Consider the following 13,190-nt stretch of genomic DNA (forward strand, 5'->3'; position numbering starts at 1 on the left):
TCTCCACTCCTGTTATTGATTTTCAAGTGAAAAGTCAAGCAAAATTACACCTTTTATTGGCTAACCAAAAAGATTACAATATGCAAGCTTTCGAGGCAACTCAGGCCCCTTCTTCAGGCAAGATGTAATTTATGATGTAGATGTAATAGAATAGAATAGAATAGATGTAATCTACTTGCCTGAAGAAGGGGCCTGAGTTGCCTCAAAAGCTTGCATATTGTAATCTTTTATGTTAGCCAATAAAAGGTGTCATTTTGCTTGACTTTTCACTACATTCATAATTGATTTTCAAGGAAAGACTTTCAAGGCACAGTCATAGCTTAGAGAGTATCTAGTTTGGAAACCTAATTGAATTTCCCCTTGGGATTAATAAAGTATCTATCTATCTATCTATCTATCTATCTATCTATCTATCTATCTATCTATCTATCTATCTATCTATCTATCTATCTATCTATCTATCTATCTATCCATCCATCCATCCATCCATCCATCCATCCATCCATCCATCCATCCATCCATCCATCCATCCATCCATCCATCCATCTATCTATCTATCTAAGGGTTGTAATCTCTGATATTTGCAGTTAACATTATTTTTAAGGTTTAAGAATTGCATCTTTGATATTTGCAGATGATGTTACCCTCTTCTCTTCATGAGACTGTACACTAGAATGGGTCAAAGCTGTTTGTGATGCAGTTGGATTTAGAATTAGCCCCTCCAAATTTGAGGTCATGGTCTTCTACTGAAAAAGATTGGATTGTTCTCTTCAGGTAAAAACTGAGCAATTACCATAAATGGAGAAGTCCAATTACCTTATAGTCTTGCTGATAAAGGTGGAGCTAAAGGTGACTATGATTCTGACTGTGACTCAGTGCAGTGAAAACAGTGCTGCAGACACTGTAACAGTGTGTGGTTGTGAAATGGGTGCTAAATCATTGCATAATGCTTTCAATACACTGGCCAGTCTACTGTCCTTGCCTGTGTTTTCCAGCTCTAGGCATTGACTGAAATAATAAGATATCAAGTACAAGTGGAAAAATTAGGTTCCTGTGCAGGGTTGAAGGGGGAGGTTGGGAGTCGCTTCCCCAGACAATAAGCTACTTGAGGTAGACTATGCATATAGTTAGGATGATACCTCGATGCCTACATCATAAAGTATACATCCATGGCACACGGATAGAAGACCAAGGGCCAAATTCATGACATGCTGGAGGCATAGAACACCTTAGCTTTCCTGGGAGCATCTGGAAATTCCTAAGAAGTTGATGAAAAAAAAGTGCTGAGGATAGGTAACATGGTCTGTCCTGCTCTGCCTTTTGTCATAATGACCACCATATGATAAGAGAAGTAAAACTATACTGAAGTGTAATGGGTTTGGATGGCTTATGAACTAACATAAAAAGTGTTTAGTGTAAAAGGTCTAAATAAATTAATGAGGCATAAGCAGTCTGTTTTCTGGATAACTTCATTGTTAAGGTAATATACTCATACCAACAATCAACCTAATGGTACTTAGTCAATATAGCATCATTCTTGATAAACACTGTCCAAGCAATCAAGAGAAAAATAGGTACCAAATTCATCTTGTACTGGTTAATAAGACAAAATATTGAACATATGCTTCTAAAGATATTAAGTTAGCTAATCATGAAAGCCTTATATTGTTGAATAAAGAAAGTAACTTAACGGGTCTAGCAAATGACCATTTTTTGAGGTATACAATATAATACAATGTTTTTGATGCAATCTCCCAATGTAATATGAAAAAGAATGCCTACCTGCATGTAGAGCAGTATCTTGCTGATGCAGATGCAGATGTGAGTGAATATGGGAGTGTTGGTGATGATGGGGAGTAACATTCACCATTTGCAGTCTTCCCAGGGGTTCCCCAGTGGAGCTGGAAGCTGCTCCTGTGCTGGGATTCCCAGGTGCACTCCCTGATCCAATAGCAGGTCCTGAACCACTTCCTGGTGCTGCACCTGGAGGAATTCTCTCTGGATCTGCAGAAATCCGTGCTCCTACTGGTGGCTGAGGAGTGGCTGGAGTTCCATGATGGAGTGCAGCAGCAGTGCTGGAGCTGGGATGCACATGCATCTGTGCTTGAAGCTGAGGATGTGGAAAAGGGTGTACAAAGGCAGGATGGGCATGGGGGTGATGTGCCAAATTCCTTGGGTTAAACAATGGGTCGCTTGCCAACAGGAGTGCTGAATGTGGATTAGGACCCAAGTGGGCAAGATCAGCAGCAAAATTTTCAGTCTTGAACTCAAAACCAGGTTTCATTCTCTCCCGTGCAGAGGGGTGAGCTGGAGGTAGCCCACCTTCTAAGCCTCCATAAATGAAGCCAAGAATAGCAGCTGCAGTAGCATCTGGATGAGGCCCAAGACTCGTATTAGGGAACTGTGGAACAAAGAATGGATGAGTACGATTGTGAGGTGACATCACATGAGGACGGGCATATTCACTCAGAGTACGCAGGGCTGGCGTGTCAGGTCCAAGATATGGTGGAACTGTGGCTACAGAGCCTTGAGATGTTGGTAGAATTTGCTCAATCTGAGGTGGTCGATGTATAGAGGGGTGGTGATGAGGAGGCCCCAAAAGTAAAGTCTGTGTTAGTGAAGAGGCTGGATTAGCAATCATAGCTGAATTTGAGTTGGTAGGATGCTCAACTAACATATTCAGGGATGTCGCACTTAAGCCAGAAGCTTGCTGTCCAGGGGGAAGGGCTTGAGGCAAGGAACCAGAGAATGGCAATAGTCTAGAAGATGGACGATTCTCCTTCTGTGGGGGTGAAAATAAAAATAACTTTAGACATAAAAAATGAAGATCCAAGATGGATCTGCTGAAGCAAAAATATCTACTATATAATATCTCAGACACAAACAGGTATTCAATATCCTCTAGTAATCCAGCATTTAGGAAGATACATAATCCAAATTCTGAAAAGTAAGCTAACAATCACTCGTTGTTGCTTACAGCATTGTGAATTTGTTGAAAAATCACCTGACTCTGATTCCAGAAAGCTTAAAAAATAGACGTTTACTCCAGCTTTAGTACATGCTAATTTTCTATCCCTAGTTTTATTGGAGATACGAATTATTATTTTAATTTGCTGGTAATTTTTAACGTATAATATTATCAACTTATAACCCCAACTCATAAAAGCTGGAACAGTAAGGAAAATGCAAATAAAAAGAGAAAGCAGTGATTAGTAAATTACAGTTAATGATCTATGGTCTGAAAGCAATCTAAAAGCCCATTATTTGGTATGACTAATGAATTTTATTGTTTTTTCAAAAGCGTTTTTATTATGATACTTGCAACAAGTTTCAAAGAAAATTTTAGCATTAAAAAAAATTACCACTTTGTAAAGCTGACTTTCCTTTTCACAACACTTTAATAAATGTTTAGGTACTAAATATAACAATTTATTGAATGTTTCAGGTGTAGATTCTTATCATTCCCTTTGCAAACAAGTCTTCCGATGTGAATTAGAATGGTTTTTTGTTACATTTTGTATTTAAAAATGTGCCACACACTCTTAATTAGGGACAAGTCAGGACTGCAGGGAGGCCAGTCAGTCACCTGCACCCTCTTACTATGGAACCAATACCTTTGTAATACATACAGAATGTGGTTTTGCATTGTCTTAAATCAACAAATACCAATATGAGAATCAAGCACAGAGGTTGAAATCAACATGGCATGAAAGGGTATTATTGTTGATGCAGTAATATTTTTACAATGGTCATTCTCACACTGCATCAAAGTATGAGCCTGTGTTGTGATCTTTGTGTAGAATGCAAAAAAACAACCTTCTTTGCTCTGACTGAAAAATATTTCTTTTATAAAATTTGTATTTCCCCATCTTTTCTACACTGAATAGTTTGTGGTTAGCAACCTCTTAATACTGGTACACCTTACATGCTCAATTCTAGGTTCACACTTTGAAAATAGCACTTTACCCACAAAAAGAGTCAACTCAAAAAAGTCAACTCATACAAAAAACCTTTATGGTACGTACCTCCAAGATCAAAATAAAATGTATCCCGTAAACCGAAAAAGCAGATGTAAAGCAACACATTTACTAGCCAATATATGTTCTGAAATTACAATGATCAAGATTTGGATTACATTCTGCACCACTGAGATCAGGGTTTTCATATGACCAGACCCTTTCAGAGGCAGCAATAACTGATGTGGAACCAAGCCCAATGTAAACAACAAAAAACATAAGCTTGAGAAATGAAGACAGAACATTCAGTAAAACAAGCACATTTGGTTAACTAATAGTAAAGGTTTCCCAATATTTCACCTAGATTCTTGGGAAAAGTTGTCAAGGTGTCTGCTTCAGCTACTTGTAAGTACTTTCTGTGTGTGTTTGTTTAATGACAGTAGATTTAATCCTAGCCTTAAAGACTGAAGAACAGTCATAGACTACTAAGCACTGTTGTAAGTCGCTCTGGATAAGAGCGTCTGCTAAATGATGTAAATGTGTGAAAAAGAACTTTCTAGTTTCAATCATGAACACCGTTCCGTTTATTTTCCACTGGTGTCTTCAAGTACATGATTTACTATTTAACCAAATGAATTCTGATGGTTCAACTTTATTGAAGTCTTTAAGAACTACTTTGTTAACCCTGTCCCTGAAGACAGAGAGGTTGGAAACATGCACTAACACAACACATTGCCGCACCCACCACATGACAAACCACCTCAGGATCCCAATTAAGACCCTAGTGTAGCAGTGCAAAGGGTGACACCTTAGCACCACACAAGTTCGGATGGAATAATAATAATAATAATTCATTACATTTATATAGCGCTTTTCTCAGTACTCAAAGTGCAGGAATGGAACAGTGTGAGGTTTTTTACAGTGGCTGGAGTGCCAATCCCCAAATTTTCCCTTGCAAGTTGGAGGGGCTTCTTACAGGGCCGGATGCAGGTCAACATCAAACCTTAGAGGCCCAATGGAGTGGAATCACTTCAGGCATTTATTGGATCTGAAAAGGCAGCCTTCTGTTTGCCGGCACAGATCCCTAGCCTCAGAGCCACCACTCTTCCCACCATGAATTGACTGAAGAAAAAGCAATTGACTGGAAATTAGAGTTCAATCAATATGGATTTTTTAGACTGATAAAGATATAGATATGAAGTCAGCAAAGTTGTCAGAAGTCAGTTACCAATAATATTGTACCTTAATTGGTTTCTCTAGAAAAAACCTGAAAGAAATGAAAAATACAAAGTATATAATGTTTTCACATGAATATGTTTTAAATCAACATTTAAACAGGATGACAGCGTTTTTTTAATGAACACAAAGCACAGAGAAGTCTCAAGTCTGTCACTCTTCCTTGAAGTGCTCTGAAGATTGTGTGAGTACAAGCATTTAAATGTTAAATATAAAGAATAAACTTAATTGACAACAAAGATGTTATGTTAGTTGCCTACAGCTGATGATCATATGATGCAAGAACATTTTTAGGGATTAATCCATCCATCCATCCATCCATCCATCCGAGATCGGGTCGCAGGGGCAGCAGCTTGAGCAGAGATGTCCAGACTTCCCTCTCCCCGGTCACTTCTTGTAGCTCTTCCGGGGGAATCCAGAGGCGTTCCCAGGCCAGCCAGGAAACATAGTCCCTCCAGCGTGTCCTGGGTCTTCCCCGTGGCCTCCTCCAGGTTAGACGTGCCTGGAACACCTCACCAGGGAGGCGTCCAGGAGGCATCCTGATCAGATGCCCGAGCCACCTCATCTGACTCCTCTCGATGCGGAAGAGCAGCGGCTCTACTCTGAGCTCCTCCCGGATGACTGCGCTTCTCACCCTATCTTTAAGGGAAAGCCCAGACACCCTGAGGAGGAAACTCATTTCAGCCGGTTGTATTCGCGATCTCGTTCTTTCGGTCACTACCCATAGCTCATGACCATAGGTGAGGGTAGGAACATAGATTGACTGGTAAATTGAGAGCTTTTCCTTATGGCTCAGCTCCTTTTTCACCACGACAGACTGATGCAGAGCCCGCATCACTGCGGACGCCGCACCAATCCGCCTGTCAATCTCATGCTCCATTCTTCCCTCACTCGTGAACAAGACCCCGAGATACTTGAACTCCTCCACTTGGGGCAGGATCTCGCCCCCAACCCTAAGAGGGCACTCCACCCTTTTCCAGATGAGGACCATGGTCTCGGATTTGGAGGTGCTGATTCCCATCCCAGCCACTTCACACTCAGCTGCGAACCGATCCAGAGAGAGCTGAAGATCATGACCTGATGAAGCAAACAGGACAACATCATCTGCAAAAAGCAGTGACCCAATCCTGAGTCCACCAAACCGGACCCCCTCAACGCCCTGGCTGCGCCTAGAAATTCTGTCCATAAAAGTTATGAACAGAATCGGTGACAAAGGGCAGCCTTGGCGGAGTCCAACTCTCACTGGAAACGGGTTCGACTTACTGCTGGAAATGCAGACCAAGCTCTGACACCGGTTGTACAAGGACCGAACAGCCCTTATCAGGGGGTCTGGTACCACATACTCCAGGAGCACCCCCCACAGGATTCCCCGAGGGACATGGTCGAACGCCTTTTCTAAGTCCGAAAAAAACATGTAGACTGGTTGGGCAAACACCCATGCACCCTCCAGGACCCTGCTAAGGGTGTAGAGCTGGTCCACTGTTCCGCGACCAGGACGAAAACCACACTGTTCTTGCTGAATCTGAGGTTCGACTATCTGACGTACCCCCCTCTCCAAGACCCCCGAATAGACTGTTCCAGGGAGGCTGAAGAGTGTGATCACTCTGTAGTTGGAACACACCCTCCGGTCCCCTTTCTTAAAGACGGGGACCACCACCCCAGTCTGCCAATCCAGAGGCACTGTCCCCAATGTCCATGCAATGTTGCAGAGGCGTATCAACCAAAACAGTCCTACAACACCCAGAACCTTGAGGAACTCCGGGCGTATCTCATCCACCCCCGAGGCCCTGCCACCAAGGAGTTTTTTGACCACCTCGGTAACCTCAGTCCCAGAGATGGAGGAGCCCACCTCCAAGTCCCCAGGCTCTGCTTCCTCATTGGAAGGCATGTTAGTGGGATTGAGGAGGTCTTCGAAGTACTCCCCCCATCGACCCACAACGTCCCGAGTCGAGGTCAGCAGCGCACCATCCCCACCATATACAGTGTTGACACTGCACTGTTTCCCCCTCCTGAGATGCCGGATGGTGGACCACAATCTCCTCGAAGCTGTCCGAAAGTCGTTCTCCATGGCCTCCCCAAACTCCTCCCATGCCCGAGTTTTTGCCTCAGCAACCACCGAACCCGAATTCCGCTTGGCCTGCCGGAACCTATTAGTAGGACTGCAATGATTAGTTTACATAATCGACGATGTCGACGCATCATAAATAGAACCTTCAATAGAGGCTCCAGTCACAAAGAACCACATTGGTTTTTGTTACTGCAATGCACTACATGAACGCCTGAGGGCAGTATCGTTTGTTATTGTTTGTCAAGACTGCATACAGTCCCACCCATAGACATAGAATTAATAGACGGCGCATGACCAGCAGCATCGTACGTCAACGTCACCGCCATATTGCGAGTGGTACTGCTGTGCAGTGAAGTAACAATTGTTTTGGTTATATTTGGGCATTAGAAAATACCGTTTTATAATCTTAGCACTCAAGGTCACCTTACAATAAAATTAAACAACATCAGCTCTTTTAGGGCTAATTTTTTTTTTGTTTCTTTTCTACCAGGGCTGAATATTTTTCCAAAAACTAACATTTTTTAAAAAAGAAGACAAAGCAATTGTTTAACATATCAAATCAAAAAAAAATATTTACTTTTGACAAATGTTACTGTCTTGCATGTTGTATGAGCCTGCATACTCTATGATTTCACATACATATCACATACATTTTACACAGCAAAGTCTGATCTCGCTCAAAGCAGCCAATTTCAGTCATTGCCACATTGCACTCCTTACAATATGTGTTGCTTTGATGCCTATTTTTCAATTGTCTGTTGCTGCACTTTCTTACATATATTGTTAGTGTGTACTGTAGAGAGACAAGTCACCCATTTGCCATCGTGCCATGCCACTGCCACCAAGTTTTCTGCCTGCATGAAAACCGTATTGTCACCTCTTTTCATCTTCTGAAACTTTATGAACTTTATGTATGGCATTATAGCCTGGCTCACCCCATGGGATTTGCTTCTGTTTATTACAGAAGTGAATAAAACTTTGCAGCAGCATGTACCTAAGCCACCAGGGGACAAAACACGTTTGGACCAATGCTCCCTGAAGTTATATCACCAGTTCTGTCCCATCTCTATTTGTAATGCCACATCGCGCTTCATCTCGTCTTTTGTTGTGGGTTTCCACTTTGAAAAACGAGAATGCGATGCAAACGCAGCCCGCGATTCAAAAAAAATCTCTGCCTACCTGTTTGTCTCGTCTGACAGTAGCTGAAAAGCAGCATCAGGAGAGAGCAGCCTGAAGTACAGCAGCTGGTGATCTGTCGTGTCCAAAAGCAAGCCATGCCGTCCTGTAAACTCCGGTAGCCAGATCGGCTCTCAACGGATCAATGTCTGTGTATTTATCCCATGCGAACCTTGCCGTAAATGCATCGGCTGCGCGAAGGCACTCAACTGGCAGCAGATCAGCTGGCGCGGCATCGGCTGGTGTCTGATCAGCTGATGCCTGCTTCTTACTCTCTTGCTCGATCTCCTGATCACTGCCAATAAAATCCGATTCTGAAAAATCAAGAGTCCGACTCCGCGATAATGCGCAAAACATCATCTGCCGAGTGTTTTCTTTTCTGCACTCGCTTCGCTGCCTTTTCACATGTCGGTGCCATCTTGACATTGTTTACATTTCGCAACGCACGCACACGCAAGGTTTAGTTGCCGAGTCAACGAGTCTAGCATTCCTCCAAGCACAGAGGGAATGCCTGTGACGTGACAGTGAGATTTGTCGCCATTAACAGCTGATTGTCGCCCCCTATCCCTGGATGTCGACTTTTGTCGACATTAGCCTTCAACCCCTCCTGTCGACAAAAGTCGACATCTGCCCTAAAAGAGTTAGTAAAATTAAAACAAGAGAATGATAAATCAAAAAGCAATAATTAGCAAACAAACAAAGATAACTGGCAGTAACAGTGCAAAATTCACAACTGGTATGCCAGTTTGAAAAGATAAGTTTTGAGGGCAGTTTTAAAATGTGTTATTGAATCGAGCTGACGTATATATGAGAGGGAAGAGAATTCCAGAGTTGAGGAGCACTATGAGAGACGCTCAAGCTCCCATAGAACAGAGTTTGATGTGTGGTACAGAAAGTAGAGCTGCAGATGAGGACTTGAGTGAGCGAGAGGAGTATAAGTCTGTAGGAGATCAGTGAGGTTATGGAGAGCTTTAGATGTTAAGAGCAGTATTTTGTACTGTATTCTGTAGTTAACAGGGAGCCAGTGAAGTTGAGAGAGAATAGGTGTAATATGTTCAGTGGATTTAGAACAGGTTATTATCCTGGCAGCAGACTCTTGATAAAGTCTTGAAGAAGTTGTAAGCGATGGATAAGTTTTTTGTGGGATGCCACATTGAATAGCCTTACAGTAATAGATAGATAGATATGTGAGATGACTAGGGCATTAACCAATACTTCAGTACTGTGTTGCGTAAGAACAGGAGGTCAAGAAATGTTTTGGAGATGGAAGAAGGCAGTCCGAGAAATGTCACTTATATGGGAGGAATTATTTAATAATAATAATAATTATCATTATTATTTAATAATTGCCATTATTAGTGTATAAATGGATATAAATAATTGCATTGCAAACAATACTGTTTTAAACGTTATTGTTTTTTCATCAGAAAACCCGGTTTCCACGTCTAACTGTATTAGTTTAAATGGCACTTTTGCCACTCGCAATAGGGCGGACGCGCTGATGTATCGTGTTGACTGGGCAACACAGTGAATGCGGCGTCTATCTTTATATGTTTATGGTCCTACCAATGAAGAAGAATGTCTGAGGAGAAGAAGAATGTAAAGGAAAATAATTGTGGTTGCAATGGCGAGTCGGATAGAGGAGGGAGAAGGAGATGGAAAAAAATTGAGACAGAAACTTTCTAAAGTGAGGGAGCACTTCACCGAAAAAGAAAAAAAAAGTTGAATGCAGATTATATAAAGCAGAGCTTTCTTTTCACGGCAGCACCATCACGATGCATGAGCATCTGAAACGAAAGCATCCTGGAGATGTGATGCCACCGTCTCTTGAGAATTTATGCTGGCTCTGTTAGTTAGTTAGTTAGTTAGGGACAGATCAGGAGGGGAGGGAGAGCGTGATTGAGACTGAGAAAATAAAAGCAAAAAAAGCTAACTTTTACAAGTAACAAATTTGTTCATTTTCAAATAATATTGCATTAGTGCGATGATGTTTTCTGATTGGTACTATTCAGGTCATACAATGATTTCTTCAAAATGTCACATATATTTGACTCTTTCTTTTTTTTCCCTCCGGTGCTGCGCGCTGACACCAGAAGGCGTGAGCTTATTCAGTGCTAGCAGGAGCACGCAGGTGGCCGGTTGCTTGTGCAATAACAAGTTGACCTGGCGGTGATCAAAGCACATGTACTGTGAAAGGCATGTTCGCGGTCCACTGAGAAAAGAAGAGTGTTCACTGCACACCTTGCAGAGGAACATTCTTTCCTCTGCATGTCCTGGAGTCCTGTGTAGACTGGGCAAGATGGGGGGAAAAAAAAAACACGGTCATTGACTACAACCGCAAGAAGGTACGCAAATGAACATGAATAATGTTGCATCCGTGCCACAATGTTTTCTAAAATGTACTATGGGATTAATAAAGTATCTATCTATCTATCTATCTATCTATCTATCTATCTATCTATCTATCTATCTATCTATCTATCTATCTATAAGGTCATAAAATGAATAATTCCAAATATCATATACACCTACTGTATGTCTGTTTTTTTTTTTAAGTGCGGCTTTGACATCACGGCCTTAAGGCGCATACTAATTCAGCGTAAGCAGGAACACTTAATAAAAGTGAATAAAAAAAAAATCAAGTGACAATGAGATACAAGTAAGGCAGATTTGCCAGCATTTGTGTGTCAGCTTTTATCCATCCAGATCAGAGAATTTCCAGTTCGATTGTCTTAAAACACCACTCACATCTACAGTTATTCCCAGTTGCAGATAAAAAGTAACAGCGTCAGATCTCTGGGGGGGAGGTAGTATGTATCGTGATCGTGACTGACAGAATAAAAGTGAAAAACAAAACGGTAACTTTTACAAGTACTATACATTTAATACAGTGGCTGTTACAGACGCAAATCAAATGTATGTGTTTATTGTATAATATTAACAATAAGAGCAACTCACTACTCAAAATGGTAAATACACGAGGCAGTCAGGATCGAACTGGGGGACTCTTGATTATAAGTCAGCAATTCCTATCACTGCACCACGGAAGCTATTGTATCATCCTTGAACCTTTTGTGAAAGTGTTTATTTGATCTTTGCACTTCAGGCTTTACACATTATATAGTTTATGTCTACATTTTGTTATTTATTACTAAAATAAGAAAAACGTTTCAGTTTTAACGATGTATTTTTTGGTTAAGTTAAATGCACTTTTTTTGTTTAAACACTATGTGCACTTTAGTTTGTATTGTTTAATGTATTTCTTTTTTATTGTGATGGTCACACTAATATAAAACCATCTGATTATTTTCAAATTCATATGTTTCACTGGTTATTTTAATTTGATTATTATTAATTTTAATCGTGTTAATGCAGAGACATCAGGGTGACATTCACAGGCTGACAGACGTGAGCAGATGAAGTAAGACATGCACTGGAGCCCAGAACAGGATGTGCAACCACAGGTCGAAGGGAACAAAAGAGTCAGGCATGAAATAATTGTGACTAATCGAAAAGTAAATTGAACAATTAGTCAACTACCAAACTACCACGACAGGCACCGACCACCTTACGGCCAAAGCTATGGTCAGCCGCCTCAACAATAGTGGCACGGAACATGGCCCATTCGGACTCAATGTCCCCCACCTCCCTCAGGACGGCATCCTCCCCCATCGTCGAAGCCAACTCGCCAACTTCCAGGTCTCACTGTTATTGCCCACATGAGTAATGAAGTCTCCCAGCTGTACGAGGGAGTCCCCAGAAGGTATGCCCTCTAGCTCCTCCTCCAGGGACTCCAAAAAGGGTGGGTACTCCAAACTGCTGTTCGGCATACAATAAGTATGCCCACACCCGCTCTGCGCCTGTCACCGGGGGCAACTCCAGAGTGGTAGAGAGTTCAGCCTCTCTTAAGGAGATTGGTTCCAGAGTCCAAGCTGTGCTTCGAGGTGAGACCAACTATATCTAGCTGGAACCTCTCGACCTCGCACACTAGCTCAGGCTCCTTCCCCTTCAGAGAGGTGACATTCTACGTCCCAAGAGCCAGCTTCTGTAGCCGAGGATCGGACCGCCAAGGTCCCCGCCTTCGGCCACCACCCAACTCACACTGCACCCGACCTCCTTGGCCCCTCCCATAGGTGGTGAGCCCATGGGAAGGGGGACCCACGTTGCCTCTTTGGGTTGTGCCCGGCCGAGCCCCATGGGTGCAGGCCCGGCCACCAGGCAATCGCCATCGAGCCCCACCTCCACAGGGGGGCCCCGGTGACCCGCATCCGAGTGAGGGAAAACCCCGTCCAAATTTTCTGTTCTTCATAGGAGATTTTGTTGAACCGCTCTTTGTCTCATCCCTCACCTAGGACCAGATTGCCTTGGGTGGCCCTACCAGAGGATTTTTAGGGATTAATGAATAAATAAATGAATCAGTGCACACTTATTTCCCAAGAAATGCATTAAATTAAAATATATTTAACTGCATATAATTTGTTTATTAAATGAACATTGTTATTTTGTGTTTTCTATAGGCTTATTATGTACTTATTTTTACTTTTTGTAGCTTTAAAATGCGTTGCCAGTTTTGTTTTCAGCAATTATATTGGTCTATAGAATGACGTTGGAGATCAACAAGAGTAGGAGAGTGAGGGCAAAGCCAAGGATCAAACGGTGGAAGTTGAAAAAGAAGACTGCAAGGTTGAGTTCAGGGAGGAGGTAAGACAGGCACTGGGTGGCAGTGAAGAGTTACCAGATAGTTGGGCAACTTC

At 42.2% G+C, this 13,190-nt stretch overlaps 1 protein-coding gene across 4 annotated transcripts in view; it reads right to left on the reverse strand.

Moving 5' to 3' along the window:
- atn1 (atrophin 1) overlaps window positions 1–13,190 on the reverse strand; it is a 91,030-nt gene that overhangs the window by 15,564 nt on the left and 62,276 nt on the right. For all 4 annotated transcript variants that reach the window (XM_028810033.2, XM_028810031.2, XM_051931697.1 and 1 more), the window contains one exon: window positions 1,783–2,782. In XM_028810033.2, coding sequence (XP_028665866.2) covers window positions 1,783–2,782 — 1,000 coding nt within the window. The remainder of the gene's footprint in view (window positions 1–1,782; window positions 2,783–13,190) is intronic.

Source organism: Erpetoichthys calabaricus, chromosome 9 (assembly GCF_900747795.2).
Source record: "Erpetoichthys calabaricus chromosome 9, fErpCal1.3, whole genome shotgun sequence".
Lineage (NCBI taxonomy): Eukaryota > Metazoa > Chordata > Cladistia > Polypteriformes > Polypteridae > Erpetoichthys > Erpetoichthys calabaricus.